The 17,127-nt window shown below is 46.6% G+C and overlaps 2 protein-coding genes and 1 non-coding gene across 3 annotated transcripts; 2 read left to right on the top strand and 1 right to left on the bottom strand.

Annotated features, from left to right (window-relative positions):
* Positions 1-5,405: 5,405 nt before the first annotated feature.
* Positions 5,406-10,588, top strand: LOC542015 (somatic embryogenesis receptor-like kinase 1). Its single transcript, NM_001111662.1, is given in 11 exon segments — positions 5,406-5,499; positions 7,106-7,238; positions 7,322-7,393; positions 7,686-7,829; positions 8,271-8,342; positions 8,428-8,499; positions 8,617-8,729; positions 8,862-8,990; positions 9,081-9,422; positions 9,544-9,938; positions 10,088-10,588. Coding segments are annotated over 11 exon segments (1,869 nt in total). The 5' UTR covers positions 5,406-5,414; the 3' UTR covers positions 10,400-10,588.
* A 454-nt stretch (positions 10,589-11,042) lies between these two features.
* Positions 11,043-12,571, bottom strand: LOC103641715 (uncharacterized). Its single transcript, XM_008665030.4, has 2 exons — positions 12,092-12,571; positions 11,043-11,730 (listed from the first exon to the last, which is right to left on the bottom strand). Exons 1-2 carry the CDS (start codon positions 12,252-12,254, stop codon positions 11,366-11,368), a joined length of 528 nt encoding a protein of 175 aa, XP_008663252.1. The 5' UTR covers positions 12,255-12,571; the 3' UTR covers positions 11,043-11,365.
* A 2,831-nt stretch (positions 12,572-15,402) lies between these two features.
* TRNAW-CCA (transfer RNA tryptophan (anticodon CCA)) lies at positions 15,403-15,474 on the top strand. The gene has a single exon. It is a non-coding gene; the product is annotated as a tRNA-Trp (tRNA).
* The last annotated feature ends 1,653 nt before the right edge of the window (positions 15,475-17,127 follow it).

Here is a 17,127-nt window from a genome sequence, read left to right as displayed (position 1 = left end):
ATAGAGGTGGTTGGGATGGCTTGAGTATGTCAACTATATGACTTGGAATGTTGCTTGGGCTCCCACACCTTGAAGTGGCCGGTTGGGGTGGAATTTATAGCCACCAACCAAATTGTAGCCGTTGGAGAAGGCTGCTGGCGATGGGTGCACCAGACAGTCCGGTGCGCCACCGGACAGTGTCCGGTGTGCCGCCACGTCATCCTCTCGTTAGGGCTTGGAGCTGGTCGACCGTTGGAGGCTTTGTCCTCATGCGGCACCAGACAGTCCGGTGCTACACCGGACAGTCCGGTGCCCCTCTGACCATCTGCTCTGACATCTGAATTGCACTGTTCACTTTGCAGAGTCGACCGTTGCGCTCAGGTAGTCGTTGCCCCGCTGGTGCAACGGACAGTCCGGTGGCACAACGGACAGTCCGGTGGCACACCGGACAGTCCGGTGAATTATAGCGGAGCTACGCCTGGAGAACCCGAAGCTGAGGAGTTTGAGCTGATTCACCCTGGTGCACCGGACACAGTCCGGTGGCACACCGGACAGTCCGGTGCGCCAGACCAGGGCACACTTCGGTTTCCTTTTTGCTCCTTTCTTTTGAAGCCTAACTTGTTCTTTTGATTGGTTTGTGTTGAACCTTTGGCACCTATAGAATGTATGATCTAGAGCAAACTAGTTAGTCCAATTATTTGTGTTGGGCAATTCAACTACCAAAATCATTTAGGAAAAGGTTTGACCTTATTTCCCTTTTAGATCTCCGTCTCGCTGATTTGCTTGGCCGGGACTTGGTTGTGTGCTCCACCTCGTAGGGTTGTTCGACAGAAAGTTGGTCGACCGCTCCGCCTCGTAGGGTTGTTCGACAAAAAGATGGTCGGTCACTCCACCTCGTAGGGTTGCTCGGCAGGGACTTGGTCGGCCACGCCACCTCACATGGTTGCTCGACAGAGGGTTGGTTGGCCGCTCCGCCTCGCAGGGTTGCTCGACAGAGGGTTGGTTGTTCGCTCCGCCTCACAGGGTTGCTCGACAGGGACTTGGTCGGCCGCTCCACCTTGCAAGGTTGCTCGGTAGAGACTAGGGCAACAAATGGGCCATCAAGAGTCTTGGGCCTATATTGGGCACCAGGTTCCTGGGTACCCGACAGATACACTTATTCATTCTTGTTGCCACACTCGAACAAGGACGAGGGATACCAGAAGAGAGATGAGAAACAAATAAAGGTTGAGCGAGTGAGCAACACTGAACAGGGAAAGGAGAAGGCTCGACCCGAGTGGTAGGACTTCAGTGCTAAGATTCATAGTGTTGAGGTCGACGCCATGGCCCACGGCACAAGGTCCTGCCATATCATCATCCATAATGGTGGTTGGCGCAATATTTTGGTGCCATAGACTATGGCACTAGGACATATACTCTTAAAATCAGGGGTGGATCCAGCCTAAATATTGAGTGGGGGCACAAATGTGAGTGGAGGACGAAATAAAGTGATGTTAATAAATAAACCTTTGTAACTACAGTAAATAAAGCAAAAAGACCACTAAACTAAGAAAATTGAGTGGCACCCCAATGTCGGTCCACCCCCGCTTAACACCATGGGGGCACATCGTTGACCCATGGGTCAAAAAATTAGTATTAGTTCCTTTCGGGGTTCAACATGATTTTTTACAAAAAAAAATGACCAAAAATACAAAAGGAAATTCAGTAGGCCGACATACGAGAACACCATGAGGTGAAATAGTGAACCGTTGGTACCAACAAATTTGCTAAGACTGACTATGGGAGAGAGTGGTGGTTTTGCAAAACTCATATCAATATCCTTGAAGTTTGGTAACGGCAACAATCTAATATCTCAAGCAAAGACCTTGTTGTGTGCTTATGCCAATCCAATTGATTTTAGTTGGGATCAGGGAAGAATACGATCAATCTAAGTTGGCCACTGACCAAATGAACCAATGTATATCTTCGTATAAACTTAAATCTTGTTTGAGTAGAACATAGGGTTCATGGATGGCCCACGAGATTCGTTCCCAACTTTAGGTTCGTTCATTTCTCTTGCAATACAAATAAACTTGTCAAATTACATTACTTTATGCTTACTTTTTCCTGATGTTGCTCGGATCGAGCATGAAATTCCACATAACATTCGTTTTTGTGCTTGTCTTTTCTATTGCTTACGACGTACCGATTATTATTACCTCCAGTACAGCTTTGCTACATGCATGCAGACTAGTTCAAGTGGGGGCTAGATTGAGAGAGTTTCACTTGTACAATCTTTTGCCCTAAAAAGTTGTTCGGGGGAGGCAAGCCAGCTAGTGATAACACCAATTCGTTGGTAGGATGGACGCCGATTAGAGTTGTGGGGAAAATGCAAATTAAATAGACGTGGTCATGGTGGTATAGTACCTAGTTAAAGCAGGTGGGGTAATATCATCAACTGGACGCTAAGACATTTCTCTAGGGCCGAAGGAGACAGGCGGCCCGAGGAGATTAGTATAGGCCCAACAAGAAATTTTTGGTAGTTATCTTATGCGCCAAAACCCTGGCTCCAAAACCGGTCACCTCAGTCCTCATGTCATGTGCATGCATGCACTCCGGTCCAGTTTCAGAAAAGCTAAGGCGTGGTCCGTGGAACGTGGATGTTGACTGCGTGTGGTCCAACATTTTTTGACCGAGATCCGAGCTGGCGCCTCGTTGGCCTCCGCAATCATTGGAACTGAAAGACGTGGCCGTGGCCGTGGCCCTCCGCGCGCCCGCTGCGTCATCCGGAACGGCCAAGGCCCCCGCCTCGACCTCGAGTACTCGACCCTTTGCGTGACGCCTCCCCATTGGCCCGGGCTCTGACAGGACGGAGCGCACGGTGGGCCTGTCCACGCCTCTGGCTGCACCTGCAGGGGTACGGGACACGAGAGTACGTACGGGCGTCACGAGGGGACGGGGACGGTCTTCGGCCGCGCCGCGGCCTCTGACTGGCGGGTCCGAGGGGCAGTAGTGGACTGGTCCGGTCCGGCCTCCGGGTCGTATGGGAACGGTAGTACTCCGTACGCCTTGTTTCCGGTAATAACGTACTGTACGTTTTCTTGTCTGTATACGGGAAAAAAAACAAGGGCAGTGACGTATGCTGCCAAAATGCAAGCATGCAAGTACTGGAGTGCATTCAAGCCTGTGTATTAACTGCCCAAGCTGGCGGCATGAGGAATCGCGTCAATGGTAGGCAGCGTGCAATCTATGCTCGCGCGGTAGTAGGAGCAGAACGGAAACTGCTATGCTCGCGCGTGCTGCACATGTAAGCTAGTCCGCTGCCCTATATGCATTAAGTGATTTTTAATATAGAGATTTTTGAGGTGTCTAACGAGATAATTATATAAAATTGTGGAGTTGTTTGTTCGTGACACACTTTTAGCCCGTAACCTAAGTAGCAACAGATGTCCCATTTCTATTGTACGAATTTATTGTTTGTATCAATCTGGTGTTGTACAAACGCATTTACTTCTGTATTTACTAATAGACTATATTTGTAGACACTCTATTATATAATAAAGTCTCTTAATTGTTTCTTTTGTTGTCCTTTAATTAAACGATGGAAGGAAATTCGATAATGGCAAGGTCTAGGGGCGGTTCAATATCACCCTGTTGTGGATAAGTTTACATATTCATTTTTAACTTTCTATAATACATTGTTGTTGGTAACTATGTGGAATCCTCTATCTACGCTCGACCGAAGCCCAATTTATACATTTACATACAACGTGATTGATTGCCCAGCTCCTAGCGCCTAGAGTTCCCGTATGCGTTGACCGTGTTTGTGTCTTTGATTGGTTGCCTGCACAACAGTGCCAGAGCCAGGCAAGGCTTTTTTTACATTCGTTAGCCTGCATGTGTGAAGAAGCCAAACATGAGCGTCTCAACCGTGCAGACCCGTGCAAGCTAGTCGCAGAGGCTGTCAACAACCAATCAAACCGATAGTGCTCACGAAAGGCTCTCTAGATGGCATGTTTCCTATTGGTAACCGCAGTTCACATACCCGATAATCCATGTTTTTGCGAGAAGTTCAAACGGTGCTAAATTTGCACGGCGACACAACATGTACCCGAGTGTGTGTATGAAACTATGAACGCATTGCTATGCGGTACATTATCAAGCGACAACCGAAGTTTCGTAAGAACCGTATCTACACGAGGTTACAATTTACACACGCGCACGGATGAATGTGTTTCAAACATGGATTGTTTTGATTCTTTTCAAATTATGTACACCTTTGGTAACACGTGGCACTCCCCCGAATGCGATATTACATAATACTTCATTAGTTTAAAAATATAATTTGTTTGACTTTTTAACCCTAAACTTAACCACTTATCTTATCAAAAAATAATGAAAAATCAAAAAAGTAAGTCATATATAAAGTATATTTGATAATAAACAAAATAACAATAATGATTTTGAGGCCGAATTGATCCAAAATTCGTTAATCATACCCAGGGGTGGATCTACACCCGAGCTACCCGGTCTGTGATCGAGGGTATGATCCAATTAACTTTATATAAGTACATATTTGATCTAGTTGAAAATAGTCAAGATAAAAAGAAATCGAGGGTATGATCCAATTAACTGTATATAAGTACATATTTGATCTAGTTGAAAATAGTCAAGATAAAAAGAACAGAAGAAAATTTAGTAGTCTCAGCTCGGGACATGGGACATGAGAAAATTCTAGATCTGTCCTTAACCATACCGATCGTCGGGTACTCGGGTCGCAGATCGTAGAGGGAAAAATGCAATGTGTGACGATCACACCCTTGTCACCTTTTCCTTAGAAACGCCGAAATGGTAGAAGAAAAGAAACGGAATTTTCTGAATAAGCCCTTCAGAAAAAAAGACACAAGCTTCCTCGATCAAGTGATGAATGAGTGATCTGGAGACGAGTGTACGAGGACCGCGTCCACGGAATCCCCAACACCTCCATCACGCCCACGTCAGCGCCGTCACCTTCCCGCAGCCCTCGCATAGTCGCATCGCACTCAAACTCAAGCAAACGAACCCCCGCACCGGACGGATAGGTTTCCCCGTCCGACATGTGGGACTTACCTATTTGACCCCACCTGTCAGTAAAGTTACCCGGATAACGCGGCGTAGCTGTGATCTCCTCCCCCTCGCAAGTCCCGCGTTTACCAGTGGAACATTTTTGGGTCGGCCTCCACACGCAAGCCTCGCCAAGTTTTTAAAACCCCCGAGCTGAAAAAAAAAACACAAGGTAAAAAAATATAGGGAGAGAAATCTCTCGCCTCCCGTCGGAGAGTATCGGTGACCGATGTGTCCCGACGGCGGCGGAAGCTGAGGGAGGTCCTGGCGGCGTCGTCAGCTCAGGGGTGGCGCTGTGGCAACCTGCGCGCGCGCGGTTTTGGCTACCGAGAGGCGGGTCGGGCGTCGGCGGGATGGCGGCGTCGCTGAGGTGGTGGTGGTCGGCGGTGGTATTTTCGGTGGTGGTCGGCGTGATCCCGGTTGTCGCCAACACGGAGGGTATGCGTATGCCACTGCTTCATGCAATTTGTGTTTTGTTTTCTTCAAGGCTTGACGAGTTGCCCACAGCGAGTGAATTCCCTTCTAGGGGGCGATAATGGCTGAAAATCTGGGGATGTCGTCCAGAAACCTAGTGTTTGTTATCGTTCTGCAAGCCTCTGTTGGTGGGCGGGGACTAAACAGGGGATGAAACGGTAGCCTACAGTTCTCATTTCCAGCGCTTTGACCGATTGCTTTGGGGGCGCGGGGTGTTTGTCTCTCCTGGTGTTTTTGTCATTTTGTACTATGCAGCAATGTTTGTATGACATGACTTACCCTGTTACATCTGGAAAGGCGATTGCACAAAACTCGTTCCGGAACAAATGCAGCCTATGCACAGAAGTGTAGATTCTGTTTTCTACTCATGTCAGCGTCTAGAACTATTTTGGGCCTCGATATTCCAAAGGAACTATTTTAGGCTCTGTCAAAATTGTTTCCTTCAAGTTTTTTTTTCTATGAAGGTGCATATGCAGGGTTTTTTTTCCTGATGCAAAACTTTGGCCTTTCATTCACTACTACACAGTAAATTTCCATTCTGTTTCACCATTGCATCTGAACTAAGATGATTGTTTTTGTTTATTTGGCTAAAGATAGCACATTAGTACTCATGGAAGCTGGAGGAAAGAAATTCTGATTACCGAACCTTTGCTGTTTGGGTTGGTACTTAGTTACAAATTCCTAATTAATTTGTTCTGGCATCGTAGATATGCACTGATATATTAACGGTAAATTGTTAACGAACAACCTGTACTTGCTATTTAAATAAAGTGGTGCCATTTAGAATGAACTGAGGCTGCATAACGAAAAAATTAATGCGTACGTTACTTTCTTAAAACTAAATGTCTTGCGAACTAATTGCGAAGAATCGGAAAGCATGGTTTAATCATTAAGAGTGCATTGTTTATAGAATATTTTTTTATCATTCTTCCCAGTACATGTGTTGAAAGAAACCATGTTGTCTTAAAATGCTAATGGTTTTTACCTGGTGTCTGAATCCTTGAAATGGATAGTACATTTGGGTATGTACTCATGATTAAAATATGATACCACCAAGGTAACTGAACCTTTGTAAGGACAGCAGACCGTGCATATGACCGTGCAAAACACTGTTTTTTTGCACTGTAGACTACACTGTTTATAGAGTGAAGTTTGAAATAAGAGATGTGGATGAGTAAGCTGCTGAATATAGAGTGCTCTTGATGCTAGTCATATTATGTGTTGAATCCATGATGCTTAACATTTGATACTCTAGTCTTTTCTACCTATTGAAAAGGGTATTGTCTGCCGAAGTAAAAGATCTGCATAAGTCAAAATAAAAAGAGTGCTCTTGATGCTAGTCATATTATGTGTTGAATCCATGATGCTTAACATTTGATACTCTTTTCTACCTATTGAAAAATGTATTGTCTGCCGAAATAAAAGATCTGCATAAGTCAAAATAAAAACTAGAATTTAACCACATATAAGATCGTTACTAACGGCATATTAATGAAGGGGAAAGCTTATGCATCCTATTAAATGTCTTGTGTGTAGATTATTGCTTATTGTGATGATACCTCAATGGCAGGTGATGCTCTATACAGCCTACGACAAAGCCTGAAAGATAACAACAACGTGCTGCAGAGTTGGGATCCAACTCTGGTTAATCCATGTACATGGTTCCATGTTACTTGTAACCCTGATAACAGTGTCATCAGACTGTAAGTTGATCAAATATCTTGTTCATTCTCCCTTGGAGGTGAAAGACTGACCATTTGAATATTGTCTGTTTCCCTTTTGCTAGTGATCTTGGAAATGCACAACTATCAGGTCCATTGGTGCCACAGCTTGGGCAATTGAAAAATATGCAATATCTGTAAGTTTCCACATCCATGATTTTGATAACTGAGCTAATAGTTTCATGATGACGTATAGCTGTATCTTTCAATCCCAATATTGATTTAGCATGATTGCTTAGTTTTTGTGGAGTTTCTGAAACATGTGTACATGCTTTTGGGTGCATAGTCTCACTTTGTCTGACGCCCAACAGTTCTCACTCTTACTAGTTCTTACCGTATACTATTTTCCAATAAATATTGTACCCTCCAGTAACCTAAAATATATAGGCTGTCTTCATGTTGAATGTATGTTTCATCATTTTGCAACAGGGAACTTTACAGTAACAACATAAGTGGGCCAATACCACCTGAACTGGGGAACTTGACTAACCTGGTCAGTTTGGACCTGTACCTCAACAACTTCACTGGCGGTATTCCTGACACCTTGGGCCAACTATCAAAGTTGCGGTTTCTGTAAGTTAATTCAATTGCCCTGGCAACAGAAGTGATATATTCATGTGGTACTGTCCATCAATACAGGTTGATCCTGTTAGTATAAATTATCTGGTTGTTATTCGGTCTTGGTCATGATTTATCTGACAATGATGTGGAGAAATAGAAAATTCTTACATAACATTAATATATGCATGATGTGCCCATTAATAGATTTGCACAAAGTTTTCCTCCAAATGCACTCTTCAGTTTGTGTTAGTAGACACTAAGGTTTTCATAACTTCAGTCATTCACTTGTCCGTTTGTGTCTCCTTCTCTTGATTCTTAAAATGAAAGGCAAAAGGCAAAATCCATTGTCTAGTTCTTGTCTTGTTACTTATTACATTATCTATAAGCTTATCTATTGACTATTGGAGGGATTGTAACATTTTTATTTCCTTGGATATCTACTTGCAAGGACAGCCGTCTTAATAACAACAGTCTTTCTGGTCAAATTCCGAAAACCTTGACCAATATCAACACTCTCCAAGTTCTGTAAGTTACCTGTTGCCCTTTTATACATCATTACAGCTGTCCAGGATGGTAGATAACAGCAAAAGTGTTTTTGACAATCTTGCAGGGATCTATCAAACAACAATCTCTCGGGAGGGGTGCCATCAAGCGGTTCGTTTTCTCTCTTTACACCTATAAGGTAATCTCTGGATGAATTTTGGATGCTTAGTTGCATCTTCTGATGCAGCTCTCCTGCCAGTTGAAAACAAAAACCTGTGTCTTATGATGTTGACAACTCTGACCCTTTTTGTAACAGTTTTGCTAACAACCCAAATCTTTGCGGCCCTGGTACTACAAAGCCTTGTCCTGGGGCTCCTCCATTTTCTCCACCCCCTCCATACAATCCCCCAGCACCAACTTCATCAAAAGGTACGGTGATTGGCTGTATATTCCGTCATACCATGCTACTGTATGTGATATGCATAAGAGCGAAGCACTGGCACGATCAAACTCTGGTACATGACATATCCTGACTGGGTTAATTCTGTTCTGTTCCCTCAGGCGTGTCCAGCACTGGAGCAGTAGCTGGAGGCGTTGCAGCTGGCACAGCGTTGCTGATCGCAGTGCCTGCTATTGGGTACGCATTGTGGCGGAGGCGAAAACCCGAAGAGCAATTCTTCGATGTCCCTGGTCGGTATTATAGTTATACACCACAGTGCGGTTGCTGCCATCTTGTGCTATTCACTCATTTCATCTATATGTGGTCTCCTTTCCATTCAGCCGAGGAGGATCCCGAAGTTCACCTTGGACAGCTCAAGAGGTTCTCGCTGAGAGAGCTGCAAGTCGCCACGGACAATTTTAACAACAGGAATGTCCTGGGAAGAGGCGGTTTTGGAAAGGTGTACAAAGGGAGACTAACGGACGGTTCACTGGTAGCCGTGAAGAGATTGAAGGAGGAACGCACCCCCGGCGGAGAGCTCCAGTTCCAAACGGAGGTTGAACTGATTAGCATGGCGGTGCACAGGAACCTTCTCCGGCTCCGTGGATTCTGCATGACCCCTACAGAGCGGCTGCTAGTGTATCCATACATGGCTAACGGGAGCGTCGCATCGCGCCTTCGAGGTAACCAGACCTTATTCTTTCTCGCCGCTCAAATCTTTTCTTCTGCATTTAATTGGAAACAGAGTGTCTACTGTTCCTGATGCTTTGATTGTCTACTGTTCCTGATGCTTTGATTTCGTAGAACGCGCGCCAAATGAGCCCCCCCTCGAATGGGAAACGAGGGCTCGGATCGCGCTGGGGTCAGCCAGAGGCCTGTCCTACCTGCACGACCACTGCGATCCCAAGATCATCCACCGCGACGTGAAGGCCGCCAACATCCTGCTGGACGAGGACTTCGAAGCCGTCGTGGGTGACTTCGGCCTGGCCAAGCTCATGGACTACAAGGACACCCACGTGACGACCGCCGTCCGTGGGACGATCGGCCACATCGCCCCCGAGTACCTCTCCACGGGGAAGTCCTCCGAGAAGACGGACGTCTTCGGCTACGGGATCATGCTCCTGGAACTCATCACCGGGCAGAGGGCGTTCGACCTCGCTCGTCTCGCGAACGATGACGACGTCATGCTCCTTGACTGGGTAGGTGGAGTCGATCTTTGAGTATGAGTACACTATGAGGTACCTTGTACCTAGCCTCGGTGCTAAGGCCTGAGAGGGAGGGAAGAAAGAAATGAAGAAGCTGCTGCTGCTGCTGCATATGCTTGTGGCGGGGTGTTGTGTGCTTGCAGGTGAAGGCGCTGCTGAAGGAGAAGAAGCTGGAGCAGCTGGTGGACCCGGACCTGCAGGGCCGGTACGTGGACCAGGAGGTGGAGTCGCTGATCCAGGTGGCGCTGCTGTGCACGCAGGGCTCCCCGATGGAGCGGCCCAAGATGTCGGAGGTGGCGCGGATGCTGGAGGGCGACGGGCTGGCGGAGCGGTGGGAGCAGTGGCAGAAGGTGGAGGTGATGCGGCAGGAGGCGGAGCTCGCCCCGCGCCACAACGACTGGATCGTCGACTCCACCTACAACCTCAGGGCCGTCGAACTGTCCGGCCCGAGGTAGGGAGGTAGATGATCGCCGTCGGGATCCTTGTCGTCTGTGAATATGACAGCGGATAGGTAGCTTGGTGGTTGGTCCTGTCTTTAATGATAGCTGCGAAACTGTAGATGAAATTGTGTGCTCGTCTTCTGTAACCTGAGTACCTGACATCTCTGACATTTTTTTTCTGATATTAGAGAGCCGTATGACACCAGCCTCTGTTGAGCCAAGCCGTTTGTTTATTAATAGGAGTAGTTGTGTTTTTTTTTTTTGGCGATGGCGTCCCGGTCCGTAGCTGGCGAGCACGTCGTTGCTGTGGCTGCGTTTGGGTGAAGGCTCGCTTCGAACAGCGGGGTGACGCGCGTACGGGTTAGAGAGCAGTGACCTGCCGACTGTATCGTGCTGGCTGCTGGGCGGGCAGGCATAGCAAAGCACAGCATTGCTGCGCTGGGCGCGCGCGCTCAGGTTGTCAGTCATGCATCGGTGGTAGACCCCGGTCAGCCCGCCGCTCACCGATCACTCACTGCTACTGCACGTCCATGCTGGGCACTACGCCACTACCAATCCCGCTCGTGGTACGGTGGTGGGCCGTCGTTTCCCCAGAAACGGACCATGCAATCTGCAACAGTGTCACTCATGCAGCGCAGGCAGTCACAAGACAGCCTTATACAGGTAATTAAGGACCTGTTCGCAGCGTGAGATTTCTCGTGTTTCCAACGGGCCGGGATTGAAGTACAAGTACAACCAAACGAGATCAGCATGCATCACAACTCCTAGTACTCATTTAACCCCTAGCAGTGTAGCACTAGTGTGACACTGAGAGAGAACAAACGGCTACTCATATACAGTACAGTACAACACCGACGACGAGTGTCCCTGACATATATCACATCACATAGCTTTGGCGCCAAATGCATGCCTAGCTCCTAACCAAAGATCGACGAGTGTCCATGCATATGTATGAGCAGCAGTCCAGTGTCCTCCTCTAGGCTAGTCTAGCGGGGAAGGCACCCGAAAGAACCTGCCGCGGCACATGCAGCGGTAGGCGACGGGGCAGGACTCGGAGGCCTGCATCGCGCACCTGAAGCTCACGATGACGCGCCGGCACGGGGAGCACGGCCCGCACGCGTGCGCGCAGTCCGGCAGCCGCGACCCCGTCGCCGCCGCGCGCTCCTTGAGCCACCACAGCTTATCCTCCTCCTCCTCCTCCTCCGCCGCCGCCGCCACCACCACCGACGGCGACCCGTCCTCACTCCGGCCCGCTGGTCTGTAGTAGGTTGCCCTGCTGCTGCCGCTGCTCGCGTGAGCACCAGCAGCAGCCGATGCCTCCGCGTGGAGCAGGGCGGCGTGGTCACCTGCGTGTGGTTGTTTTCAGTTACACAGGCAGCTGTATGCAATATACATACATAGGAACAACAACAAGAAAAGAACGTCGTCAGCGTGTGTCGTCGTTCGGATGGCACATGTGCTGTGTCATGCCATCTCTGATGGTAACGGGAGGCGCGCCACGTCGACCTGACACGTCAGTACTTACTGCGCTGCGCATGTACTCTACACGCTACAGTACGTCGGACCGATCGACACTGCTGCAAGTGAAGTTTGTGCAAGCTTTTCCAAGTTCTGGAACATGCATGGAAGGTGAACCGACAGAGGAATCAAAAAAATAAATTAAGTAGCTACAGCCTACAGCTCAGATATAATCATGCATCAACTCACGTGGTGTCGTCGTTCTGGCGCCGTCGTCGGCAACGACGTGCGACGACGACGAACTGACGATGAGCAGCAGGAACACCAACACGACCGCTGCTGCTGCTGCTGGGGCTGACGGAGTTGGAGCCCGCCATATCCCGCAACTAGCAGAGGACTCGCGCATTCTCATTATTCCTCGCTTTCCTGGTAGTAGGTGCTCTGTGGTGGTTCGACGAGCTAGTAGAACGGCAAGAAACACAATATGCCGAGGAGAATGAAAGAGAGAGACCAAACACAGCTGCTAGCAAAGCTACCCAGCGATCAGAGTTGGGAGTTGGGAGTTGGGACTTGGGAGGGGACGCTTGTGCTTGCATGCGGGTATATAATAGCCTTAATAGGACACAGGCATGCGCAGGCGCATCAGAGCTTGGTCCAGGTGGCCATAAATAACTGGATGGATGCATGCGCCGGGCGGGCGATCGATAGATCACAGGATCCCCGGTTGGATTCACATGGATGAACAACCCTCGGGCCGGCCGGCCGGCCCGGGCAGGAAATCGGCTGGGCATGCACCAAGACGATGCCGACACGCGCGCGACAATGACGAGGGCGCGACGGAAGATAGATAGCAGTAGATGTGGGCGTATGAAGGCCGTGCTAGCTCGATCGCACGCACGCCTGTGCGCGAGGGAAAGCAATGGCGCGGCGGGGCGTGGCTCGTTGCATATTTATGGCTGGCAGCTGGCTGGGTGGGTAGCTTGGCTCTCACTCTCAGAAGCGCCGCCCGGGCCTCGCAGTTACTACTTACTAGGGCGCGCCGCGCGCGTCGTCGTCGTCATCTCGGACTCGGAGTGTTTTTTCTCGGTGCAGCAGCGCATGCATGCATGCATGATGCATGGCGCTTCCTCTCTCTCTCTCCCGTGGCCGCACGCCTCAGCTAGCAGGCCGGCGCGTACCCAGAATTCGTTGACAGGGGGTGGAGGTCCATTGTTAAACAAACAAACAAAAAACGCTACTATAATATAGCTTACTTACTGTCAAATTAAGTTAAGTAGGACATATGTGGACATCATAAAACTATACGAGTCCAGACTCCAGATTGCTTATTAACTGTAGTAGTCCCGGAAGGAGATATATATATAGAAGAAGAAAGCCTTCTTTTTTATGGGTATTTTGAAAAATAAAGGCGATATCTTAACTCCCCTCTTCATGTTTTAACAAATCTGCAAGATATATATAGTCATATAGTATGCTTCATTTGAACAATAGATAAATTCTCTCTCGTATTCTCTTTCTTCATTTGATTAACTACCTGTTATGTGAAAAGGAATACGGGGTTCACTACTAGTACTACTGCAAGTTTGTTGCACGTACAACATTCTTTTCAAAACCAAACACTTGATTACTGCAAGTACCAGACAACTCACAAGACTTCGTAAACACGCGCGCGCGCACACACAATATATATATATATATATATGATTAAATATGATTTTTATTAATTAGAATGAAACAGATAAAAGTTGAGCACACATTGACATATATTTTGAAGATGCTTGGTTTCTAGTGACTAATTTTTAGTCCATACATTTAATTCCATTTTAGTTCTTTAATTGCTATATACGAAAACTAAAATAAAGTTTTAGTTTCAGTATTTCATAATTTAGAGAAAAATAGAATAAAATAAAGAGACTGTAAATTAGACCCTAGAAACCAAACACCGATCCGCTGTCCACACTAGGACCACCTATGTATATATAGCTCCACCCTGAGTACATACTCCTATAAAATACTGCGGCTGTGCTGCCGTTCTGTACGTTATTCTGCTCTTGCTGCTCTCAACAAGGTTCTGAATGCGCGTACAAAATTATTCTTCTGCCAGCTCGGTTTGGTTTGCATGGTTAATGAACAGACCCAGTCAAGCTGAATCAGTCGGCGTCAATGAATCTGTGAGCTCCATATATATAAATAAATGCTACCAGTGTAATATATAATGGACCGGCTAGTAGGATGCCGACGTGTCTGATTCGGGTGGGATAGAATATACTCCCTCCCTGTAATTTAAATCAAGAGACGATTTGTATTTTTTAGAATACATTTCTTTTCGTTTCTACTTATATACGTTTAAAATCATACAGTGTATATCTCAATATATAGCGCAAGCTATGCATCTAGAAAAGAATAGAAGTTGCATTCACAGATTGATCTCTATATTTAGATTTTGCCAACTAACACTTGATGGATTGATTTTAGTTCTACTGTTTACACCACCAATTGTTTATAGAGATTTCATACGACGAGGATTGTTCAAAGGGGAGGAGAAAGAAATATTAGAGTGGCTAACGAGCTCTAAGCCTACGTTGGAGCCATTTGGATACATCGCCTTGTAATTAGATGATGATTTTGTTCTCTAGTTGTGTGATATTTTATTTATGTCTTTAATAACAAGGAATCTGATTTCTATGTCGCGTTTAGATAATAACAAGAATAATTGTTATTTTGGGAACATGAAGTGTACTATTAAGATCGATGTTGATCTCGTCGTTTGACAAGACAAGCTCTATTTCTTCCCCACTGCGGTCATGTGAATGAGATGAATACATATCTTCTATGAATGCATGTGATGTAAGTGTTAATAATAAGCGTAAGAGAAATGATGATTGATCGTCGTTGAAACTATCGCACCGCCATTTAAGCCGTATTTCGAGAAGGATCGAAGGATTAATAAAATAAGAGTTCTGCAACCATCATACCTTTTAGATTATGACCAAATGCATAGACTGCATTAAGATGAAGTATGTGAAACAAATAGGAAAGACGTTAAACGAATGTTCATTTTATCTTGATATGGACTTGTCAGATCGATGGTATAATAGAAGACAAGACCGGCATTCGAACTAATGTTCACCGCTAACTCCTCACCACGTAAAATTAAATGAGAGCCGTCAATGTGTGGTCAACAAAAAAAAAGCGCCACCATCACCGCTTTATTGACTCCACGTCGACTGTCAGAATCTATCCCACATATAGCCCAATCATAAAACTACAGCTCCATTTTTTCCCTATTCCAATATAGAGGTTATGATCTAAGATCTTATAGAGTATACTCCCTCCGTTTTGTTTTAATTGTCGCTGGATAGTACAAAATTAAATTATCCAGCGACAACTAAAAAGAAACGGAGAGAGTAATAACGCTTCATGTTCGGACAACAAGAGCATATGTTCCTACCCCTATTTTCCTTTTTTTTTTACACTCGATCCATAGCTTCTTGTGGCCGGACGCAGCATAACAATAGTTCACATATGTATTAGATACAAGCTGCGATGTAGTATCACTAGGATCCGTGGCGCAATGGTAGCGCGTCTGACTCCAGATCAGAAGGTTGCGTGTTCGATTCACGTCGGGTTCAAACTTCCGAAAACATGATACAAGGATCTGTTTTTTTTAATTTCTCTTGCTTTTCTAAAATTGTTGACATGAAGCGAAACATGGTACATGCCAATCAAATCGTTTTTTTGCTTAATCCGTGTGAGAAAGTTTAAAGGTACCAATGTTTTGAGGTGGAGAAGGCCGGTTCAATTTTTTTTGAAGAATTCTAATTACGAAGCGGATGCCCAGGCCCTTATATAAACATAAAAGCACTATATATATATGACCGACCAATAAAACTAATCACACCAAAGTCAATCGACTATCATGTTTTTTCCTTTTCCTTCTCATTTGCACTACTTTTTATACCCTCAATTGTTATTCATACCTAAACTCGTGGAGGGTGCGCGCCATCGCGTGTATTGATAGCCAAGTCGGCTTGTCCTCCACACAAGCAGACGGAAGCCCCCGCTCCGTCCTCCCGGACTCCCGACGCCTCACCAACTGCTGCCGCAGCAGCAGCCATGCACGGCTGCCGGCACCTCGCGGCGTCCCTAACCCGGGCCCTGAGCCCCTGACCCGGGCGCCCTCCCGCTTCATCTCCTCCACCCCGGCCCGTCTCTCCTCCAAACACTCGGCCAAGCTGCGGGAGCTGAAGCTCCACACCGTCTGCGAGGAGGCCCGGTGCCCCAACCTCGGCGAGTGCTGGTCCGGAGGCGAGACCGGCACCGGCACCGCCACCGCCACGATTATGATCTTGGGGACACCTGCACGCGCTCATTTTTCTGCTTGTTTGTGGTACCGTCGACGGATCCTTTGATGTTTAGGCTGTGCGATCTGAGACCTTACTGCGTTATGTTCGGATTCAATATATTAGAAATTAGAATGTGCTTTCACCTGCTTCTGTATGGTAGACACTTAGACTAACATGCTGCAGTGTGCTCTATCTTGATTCATGAGCTGTTTGAATTCATATGGTCTAACTTTCCATCCTATTACCAAAAAACAAAAAACAATTTTTTTTTTTTTTTTGCATCCTACCTGATCAGGGCAGTGGCCACTTTGCTGAAACAGTACAAAAGTTAAAGGCTCTGAGAGCATCTCCAAAAGCTCCCCAGAAGTCTCCCCTAAATCTATTTTTTTGGGGAAACACAAAAACATGTCTCCAACAATTCCCCTAAAGCGCCACCAACTTTTTCATAGCCCTTAAAACTCCCTCATTTGTAGCTACAAATGAGGGGGGTTTTGGGCTCCCCAGAAACGAACTGCTGCTTTAAGGGATCTGTTGGAGAAAGGATTAAAATTTATCCTCACTTATTATTTAGATGTCCCTTAAAACTGATTTTGAGGAGTCATTTTATGGAGAGCTCTTGGAGATGCTCAAATGCTTATCGAAGCACTCGGTAAGAGACATGTGTTCCTCACTGTCCGCTTGGTTACTTTTGCATGTCAGCATGGAGTTGATCATTGTCCACGTCAAATTAGTGCGTTAACCACTGCATGTTCTGTATACCCATACTACTAATTTTGCAGTACCTGATTTCCGTGGAGATCCAAGCTGTGTAGAGATTGATGGTTGCGACCTCTGGACTGCATGTTTTTGCGCACAACATTGAAACAGTGGAAGAGCTCTCCAAAGAAACGTCAGAGACTACCATGCGAATTTCAAACAGTCTATAGATGTTCTGAAGAT

The sequence above is a fragment of the Zea mays genome, chromosome 10 (genome assembly GCF_902167145.1).
Source record: "Zea mays cultivar B73 chromosome 10, Zm-B73-REFERENCE-NAM-5.0, whole genome shotgun sequence".
NCBI classification, from domain to species: Eukaryota; Viridiplantae; Streptophyta; class Magnoliopsida; order Poales; family Poaceae; genus Zea; species Zea mays.
This window is presented reverse-complemented; position numbering and strand designations above follow the sequence as displayed.